Source organism: Furipterus horrens, unplaced genomic scaffold (assembly GCF_987537825.1).
Source record: "Furipterus horrens unplaced genomic scaffold, mFurHor1.1.pri manual_scaffold_5, whole genome shotgun sequence".
Taxonomy (NCBI): Eukaryota; Metazoa; Chordata; class Mammalia; order Chiroptera; family Furipteridae; genus Furipterus; species Furipterus horrens.
The window spans coordinates 95300944-95309484 of record NW_028327175.1 but is presented as its reverse complement, the minus strand read 5'-3'; the positions used below and the strand labels follow the sequence as shown (position 1 = coordinate 95309484).

The 8541-nt window shown below is 57.1% G+C and overlaps 1 protein-coding gene across 1 annotated transcript; it reads left to right on the top strand.

Moving 5' to 3' along the window:
- The first annotated feature begins 270 nt into the window (after positions 1 to 270).
- Positions 271 to 5426, top strand: UPK3B (uroplakin 3B). The gene is made up of 6 exons (XM_090276850.1): positions 271 to 582; positions 742 to 891; positions 1184 to 1421; positions 2496 to 2575; positions 3359 to 3488; positions 3971 to 5426. Exons 1-6 carry the CDS (start codon positions 459 to 461, stop codon positions 4128 to 4130), a joined length of 882 nt encoding a protein of 293 aa, XP_090132976.1. The 5' UTR covers positions 271 to 458; the 3' UTR covers positions 4131 to 5426.
- The last annotated feature ends 3115 nt before the right edge of the window (positions 5427 to 8541 follow it).

Below are 8541 nucleotides of genomic sequence, written 5' to 3'. Positions count from 1 at the left end.
AGGCACACTGTAATGGGGCTGGCGCCGGACAGGTGGTAGGGGTGTCATGATCAGGGTGGAAGTGGACAAGTTGGAGCTGCCCCAGGCTTGCCCCTGGGTGGGGATGGAAGGCCAAGGGGCGTCTCCTGGCACATGGTGTGCAGGAATCTCAGGCATGTGGCCTTGAGCCCAAGGCTCCTGATATTGGTTCTCCTCCCCAGGGCTGAGAGGCTGGGAGGCTGGGAGGCTGGGCGGCTGGGTGGGGCCTAAATTGAGACATGGGACTCTGGGCTCCAGTGGCCTCTCCCTCGGCCTGGGGCCCACCCAGCTTGGCCCAGTCTCCTCCCCATGGGGGGCTGGGCTGAGGGGAGGGGTTGGAGTGCATTCACATTTTCAGGTCTTTCCAGCCTTTGGCCAGCCCGGCAACCAGACTAACCAGCTCCTCCAGGCCCCAGGTGTTGGGGGAGGGGGCCAGCCAGATGAGCCCCAGGCTGTGGATGTGGTGGAGGTTGGCCATCATGGGGCTCTCCCAGAAGCAGCCTCGCCCATGGCTGCTGTTCCTCTTGGTGGCGCTGTTCTGGCCCCAGCCCTGCGTGAACCTGGGTGAGTTGGGGTCCAGGGATTGCATACACCTGGCCAGACCTAAGGGGCCAGGGCACCTGCTAGAGTGATTGGACCCTGGGAGCCCGCGTCCTGTAATTGGGAGAGGTAGCCCCAGGGCCAGGGGCCCCAGGACCCTCACACCTCTCTCCATGGCCACAGAGCTGATCCCCTACACGCCGCAGATAACAGCCTGGGACCTGGAAGGGAAGGTGACAGCCACCACCTTTTCCTTGGAGCAGCCGCGCTGTGTGCTGGACAGTCATGCTAGTGCTGACAACACTGTCTGGCTGGTGGTAGCCTTCAGCAACGGTGTGTCACAGGGCATGTGTGGGGCCTGGGGTGGGGGTGGGGCTGGGGAGAGCGTCAGTGTCTAGGGAGCTCCTCACTGTGACCTTGGATAACGGCATGGATTAGGGGCTGGGCTTTATGGAGAGGGTGCTCTGAGAGGGTGATGAAACCTGCTTTGTGTTGTAGGGGCCCTGTGAGTGCTGAAGCATGCAGGGCCAGTGCTGGAGGCCGTGGGGCCCGACAGGGATTGTGGCAAGGAAGACCTGGCTTCACCTGCCCAGCAGCCCCATCTGTTTGTCTCTTCTTCCTGCAGCCTCTAGGGACTTCCAGAACCCGAGGACACTGGCTGAGATCCCAGCCTCCCCACAGCAGCTGACTACTGATGGCCATTACATGACACTGCCCTTGTCCCGGGACCAGCTGCCCTGCGAGGATCCCGTGGGTGGCAGCAGCATCCCCGTGCTGCGGGTGGGCAATGACCCTGCCTGCCGAGCTGACCTCCACCAGCCATCCTACTGCAATGCCCCCCTCCCTGGCCCTGGACCTTACAGGTGGGTCACTCTGCCTGGAGCCTGGAACAGGAGGGTTGCCCAACCCAGCCTTTCCCCAAGTCCTATCCTGCCTGCAGGCGAAGCAGACCCTCTCCATTTGTAAGCCTTGGCTTCCTCCTCTGTGGCTGGGGGGGAGCAGCACTCATCACAGCTGGGGGACAAGCACAATTCGGCCTCTCCAGGGGGCCCAGGCCAAAGAGGTGGCACCACTGAGCTGGTGGGGGTGGAGTGGGTCTGCAGGGCTGCAGTCCAGGGCCCACCTTTTCTTCCACTGGTAGATCTGGTGGGAAACTAAGCCCAGGGCTGAGTCCAGCCCCAGTCAGTGGGTATGAGGTGGGGAAGCAGGAGAGAAGACCACCACTCACTTTTACAGGCAAAGAAACTGTGGCACAAAAGCACCAAATGACCTGTCGAGGTCAGGGAAGAGCCAGGGTGGGGAAGCAGGTGTCCAGACCAGGGCTGCACGGGCCCCAGGATGAGGCCAGGCATCCTCAGGGAGGCCAAGTCCAGCTGGGAGAGCCAGCAGAGGCACAGGGAAGGTAGTGCAGTGTGGGCTGGGCCAGCACCTCCACCCACTGCCTCCCTCTGCCCTCGCACCCAGCCCTGACAGGTCCACCTCCCCACAGCCCCAGGCAGACTCCCTGTCTTGGCCCCCAACCCCAGCAGCTCCCAGAGCCAGTGCCCCTCAGTGCCAACCTGCCTGAGTCCCCTGATGCTCAGGAACCTTCCAGACCTCCCTGCTAAGATACAACCTGAGCTCTTCTGCATGGCCCTTGATGCCTTCAGTGCCAGCCTGCTCCTCCCTGTGATCCTGGGCTCTCAGTGTGCCCTCAATGCACTTCTTCCTCCCCAGGCTTTTACTTGGGGTGCTTGCCTCTACTGGGGGCCTTCCATGGCTTCAGATACTCCAGAGGGCCAGTAGTTCTCCTCTGAGAGGCCCATAGCCCCGGCCCATGCACCCAGCTGAGCCAACACTCACAACTTGGCCCAGGAGAGCCACCTGGAATCTGGCTGCGGTGGGCGCCATGCCCAGGGCAGTTGGGCTCTGAGCCCCATCCCTCCTCCTCTGCCCAGGGTGAAGTTCCTCCTGATGGACACCAGGGGCTCACCCCAGGCTGAGACCAGGTGGTCCGAACCCATCGCTCTCCACCAAGGTAGTGCTGGGGAGGGGGCTTTCTGGCTCCAGTCTGTCCCTTATATACTTATCACCCTCTGCAAAATGGTCATGCTCAGCTGCCTCCTCCCTCTGCTGCCACGGGATCGGGGCCTGATGGCAGTATTCAAGCCTGGCTGACACTCCACACAGAACCTTGTGCTGGGGGGTGGGACATGTGGCAGAGGCACTGGCTCTGTCCATCTCCGGATGTTTGCCAACTCCTGGGTACCCAGACCCTAGCCCAGTCATGGGCAGAAACAGCCTCCCCTCCTACAGGGAGCCAGCCCGGGGCCCAACCCTGTGGCAGAGAGAAGGCGGGCCAGGGCAAGGAGGCCAGAGTCAGTCAGGGCTACAGGTTTCGGAGGGCTTCCCTCAGCAGGGCCCCAAGCAGCCAACATGAGTCACCAGGCCAAATAATCTGCATGTGTGAAGGCCAGAATGTCCAGTGTGGGGGATACCTGGGAGATGGGCTGCAGAAGCTGGGGATGGGGTTGGGGGCTTGTTGTCTGAAGGCCTTGCATGCCAGGCTCCAGGGAGCAGTGCAGCCACATGCTCAGTCCCGAGTTCTGCTGCCACTCTGCCTACCATGGGTGGGCGCGTTGGTGGGAACAGCCTAGAAGGTGAGACAAGGGTGGAGGATACAGGGCACAGATGCCCATATGAGATGGGTGGGCTACGGAGGCTGAGGATGAGAGACAGCTAGGCCTTGGGTGTGAGCCTGGGGGGAGGGAGACTGCCCTGGGGTTCCAGGGCAGCCTCTGAGCAGCCACTGTGTGTGCAGGGAAGTCCCCAGGCTCCATTGACACGTGGCCAGGGCGGCGAAGTGGTGACATGATTGTCATTACCTCCATCCTCTCTTCTCTGACTGGCCTCCTGCTCCTGGCCTTCTTGGCGGCCTCCAACGTGCGCTTGTGAGTGGTGACTTGCCGACCTGGAGCCCCTTCCCTTTCCCTCATGCCTGAGCCTGGAAAGCCTCCCTCCCCCTTGTGGTTTTGAGCTGGGCAGTGTCTCTGGAAAGGATTGTGCAGGGAATGTCCACCCTGAGTGTCTCCCTGGGAGGTCAGAGAGGTGAGTGGTCCAGCAGCTCCTCTGACCACAGGTTCAGAGAAGGGGTCACCTTGCTCTGCTCCTATCCATCAGTGTGTCCTTTGCTTTGGCCCTTGTCCTCCTGGGCCCCATTTTTTCTCCAGTGAGCCCTCTGTCATTTCAGTGAATTGACCGCAGGGTATCCAGGGTGGCCACCTGGAGGAGGCAGGCCTCCAGCTTGTTCTGGAAGGGAGGAAAGGGAGATCAGAGGCTGTAGGAGGAGGGGTGTGGGAGTAGGGAGAAGATCCTGACGTGGCAGCCAGCTCCATCCAGAAGTGACAGAGCTCCTCTTCCTCTCTCTGTCTAGCTCCAGCATGTGGTGGCCTGAGGAAGCCCCTGAGCAGCTTCGGATTGGCTCCTTCATGGGCACTCGCTACATGACCCACCATATCCCACCCAGTGAAGCTGCCACCCTGCCAGTGGGCTGTGAGCCTGGTCTGGACCCCCTCCCCAGCCTCAGTCCCTAGCCTGGCCTATGTGCCTGGCGCTGGGGCAGTGAAAGGGGGGGATAGAGAGACAAGGGTAGAGTGCTTCTTCTCACCCCTTGCACCCATGTGCCCCTCCCCAGTCACACCTCCCCCTGCCTGAAATCCCACCGCTAGCAGCCCTGACTGGTCTTTCCACCTCCCTGCTCTCTCCAGGCAACTAAAGTTGCATGCAGGGCAGTTTGGGTGAGGGCTATGGTCAGGCTGGGCATCCAGCCCCCACCTCCACCCCTACCTCTGTTCTGCCTGTCCTCCTGCAAGTGAGGCTGGGGATAATGTGGAAAGGCCACCCTGACTAGAAGCTTCCAGGCCCCAGGAGGAGGCCTACTGGGGGCCTGCAGGAAGCTCAACTGGGTCCATCATGGGGTGTATGAAGCCTGAGCCTCCCCTGTCTCTGTCCACCTGCCAGTGGCTGGGGCTGCAGTGAAGTCTTCAGAGGTACCTTCATTGTCTCTGGACATGGGCCCTTCCTGAGGGTGCCTAGAAGGTCAGATAAGAGTGTAACGCACATGATGACCATCTGGCCACTGATCTGGGCAACCACTTCCAACGCCCTTGCACGCACAGAGGGCTCACACATTTATCTGCTCACACGCACGCCACAGACATTTGTGGAGTGCCGACTGCATGCCATGCACAGTGTTAGACATGGAGCATCAGACAGCTGTTGGGGAGCTCACTCACTGCTCTGGACCTAGGATGACCCTGTGTCCACATGTGACCTGCTACTGTTGGGAGGCTGTCACACCCTCATATTGTCACATAAGCTGAGGCGCACACGCACTCAACCACCCCGATGGGCTCTCTGGGGTTCACAATCACCCCCAGTCACCAGAGGACAGGTTTCCGTCCGCCCACCAGGCTGGTGGTACCCTCTATGGCCACACGAAGGCGCCAGTGCACCACAGCTGTTTCACATCCCACATGCGCACTCCTGTTCATGGACCAGCAGCGGCTGCTGGGCGGGCGGGCTTCTGCCCCCGTGATCTGCTGTCAAAGAGCCCAGAGAGCCGCACCACTCAGCAGGGTCTCTGGAGGTGAGGGCTCCAGGCCCCACTTCGATCCTTCCAGAGAGATAGGCAGCCACGCTCCCGTTTGTCCAATCCACACAGCCCCACCATTTTCTAGATGGAGAAACAGGCTCAGTGAGTTACCCACTGTGCTCTGTCTACTGCTACCCCACCCGGCGTCCCCTCACCACACTAGCTTGACTGCGGTGGCTTGGGGGACAAGGGTATTCCCTCTTCTGAGGTGAATAAATGCTGTCTGGCTTTTCCACCTGAGTAGTTCCTGTGCTGGTTTCAGAAGAGGAGCATTTACACATGGGGCCTAGGTTGGCCTTGCTCTGTCCAGCCCTGCCTGCCACCAGATCCAGGAATGCACTGAGAATGTCTCCTTGATTGCTAGTCCTAATTGTGCTTTGTGGGGTGTGCCTTCATCTCCTGTCGGGCCCTGGGGAAACCCACTCATGTTTTGCAGGGCGAGAAAGCCAGCTACTAAGCAGTTTCTGGGGATTTAGTAGCACTCCATTCCAGGCAAACACTTCAGGGGAGTCTTTGCTCTCAAAATCCATGCTCACCTGGCTCCTGGTGCCTTTCCCTTATCCTGTTTGCACCTCCACCCTCCAGGTGCAGACAGAAGCAGAGTCAAATGCAATCAGGAGGTCAGGCCCTGGTGTCCTGGGTAATCTCTGGTCATGGGAGCCAGTCCCTTTGGGCAGCCACCTTTGAAATTCTAATGCTTGGAAACCCAGGTCCCTCTTGACCACTTGGAACTGGAGGAGGATTAAAAGTGCCCTGACCTCACCCTCACCAGCTACCCCTTAGCAGAGTTCATCTCACACTGTCCTATTCAGACCGGGTTCCAACACCAGAGGACAAGGCCCTCAGGGTCCAGGATGCCCAGCTTGGGGCCTGCCCAGGAGGATGCTGTAGGGAGGGAGAGGGGTTGCTGGCATTTGCCGAGTGAAAACATGAATGAACCCCACAGGGCAGGGGAATGAGCCAGAAGCAGAAATTGCTCCAGGCTCTTCCATGTCCCAGGACCCTCTTGTGGCTTGTTCTTAGTGCCAGAATCTGTGCTGGTCCCAGGCACAGTCCCTGTGATGCGCTGTGCATGCCTGGGGCTGCCCCTCATTTCTGAACAGATCCCCACCCAGCCCTCTGAGGAGCTGCCCTCACCCCAGCTGACTGCCCAGGGCTTGACCACAGGTACAGGCTCTAAACAGACATTACAACCTACGGGTCAGGACTGTGAACGGGCTGGAGAGCCCAGGAGAGGCAGCCGGCCCTACCTCAGAGTCAAGGGGCCTTCCTGGTGGTGATTTCTGAGCTGAGTGTTGAGAAGCAAATGAAAGTTAGTTAAGTAGAGAGGAAAGGAGGGAGTTAGGAGACCATCGTGCCCTGGGGTGGTTCAGGTGGTGCCTGGGGTGGGTGCCAGCAGCAGGGACTGGGGGCTGAGAGGCTGATCAAAGAGGTTGTCCTGGTCTTCCAAGCAGATGAAACGAAGCCTGAACCAGGGCAGGCCAAGGGGGTTGGAGAGGAAAAGCTGAATTCCAGAAATATTCAGGAGGTGGCAGGAGGAACTGGGGACATGGGACATGAGGCAAGAGAAGGCTCTGTCTGGCTTTTTGACGTGAGGATGGGTGTGAATACAAAATGGGGGCCCTTATGTTCTGAGAGTGGTTATATCACCCCAGCTTGCTCTAACAGGTCCCCCCAAAAGGGATTACTAGGGAAGTCATCTTAGCAGCTGAACGAGCCCACATGCACATCAACAAATTGTTAATATTTTACAACGAGGGCAACCTTCCCTGGTCAGTAGGAGACCACCAGGCTGAGCTGGCAGGCACACCAGAGTGTCACTGAATCCACAAAGTCAGGGGCAGTGGGATGGTCATCCCCCAGGGCAAGCAGTCACTCTGAGCTCCGGGCAGCTGTGCTGGGGCATTCTGCCCCGGAGTCGTGCTCAAGAGGGTCATCAGCTGACCCCAGCTCTTCATGGGCCAGCTCATGACAGCCCTAAGCAGAGAACAGTGACAGCTATGTTGTGGAGAATCTTATATGAAATGGAGTTTTGCAGACTCCTCTATTAAATGGCATTTAAAATATTCCCCAGGGCTGTATGTGGGGAAGCATCTCCAAATCCATTGGCCTGTAACATAATGGCTCAGTGATTAAAAACAAGTTCATTGTTAAAAAGAAAAAAACAGCAATGGTTGTGGGGTTGATGACTCGCAGATTACTCATCAGATCTAAAATCAAAGGAATCAGAATGACAGCAGGTGGAAATGAGGCAGCCTGGTCTCTTGCTGGGATGTCAGTAGCTGCCCCTTGCTGGTCTCCCCACACCAGTGCTTCTGCTCCCACCTCCAGCCTCCTCCCAGCATCCAGAGGGACCAGATTGCTAACCTGATAGTGTCACACCATTGCTCACAGCTCTCAGACACTTCCTACGGTAAGAACAATTTGGATTCAATATTTCAGTCATGGGACTCCATGGTCCATTCTTTATCCCCTGTATTTCAACCACACCGGCCACAGGGCCTTTGCACTTGCTTTTCTCTCCATGTAGAACACTCCTTCTAGCTCACTCCCTTCTTCAGGGAAGCCCCTCCTGATCATTCAGCTCTCCTAAGCTGTTTTCTTTTCATTCTCTGCACATTTTCCATTTTGCAATTAGACATTCAAAACGGTGAGCTTTTGTATCTTCCCCACAAAACTGTAAACTTCAGGAGGGCAGAAACTGACCATGTCTGGGTGCTCACCAGGGTTCTCCCAGAACTAGCACAGTGCCCAGCTCCCAATAGGTGCTTAATAAATAATTTTTGACTGAATGCTTTATAAAAGGCACTTGGCATTCTTTCTTTTAAAATGTCAGCTTTATGGAGTTATAATTCAATATACCTATTTAAAGTATACAATTTAGCAATTTTTAGTATTCACAGAGTTGTACCACTATCATCTTTAGAACAATTTAAATCCTGTACCCATTAAAACAGTCACCCTTCATTCCTCTCTAACCTCCTTTAGTCCCTGGTAACCCCTCACCTACTTTCTGGACATTTCATAGAAATGGAATCACACAATATGTGATCCTTTGTGACTGACTTGTTTCGCTGAGCACAATTTGGGGGGCAGGGTAGGAAACAGGAGGCCTGGCATTGCTTGTCGTGGGCTGTCACTGTTTCTCTCATTTGGCCGAATCGTTTCTTAATCCTTTATAACTGGGCAGAACTGCAATCTAGTGCCCAGTCTCTGGGAAAAAGAGGGTCTCTTTCACCAGAACACACAGGATACCTATCAAGGGGGCTCAGGAGCCCACGCCCCGCCTCTGCCATCACCTCCTGTATTCTTATCTGCAGACAGCAAGAACCAGCCTTGGAAAGTTGGGT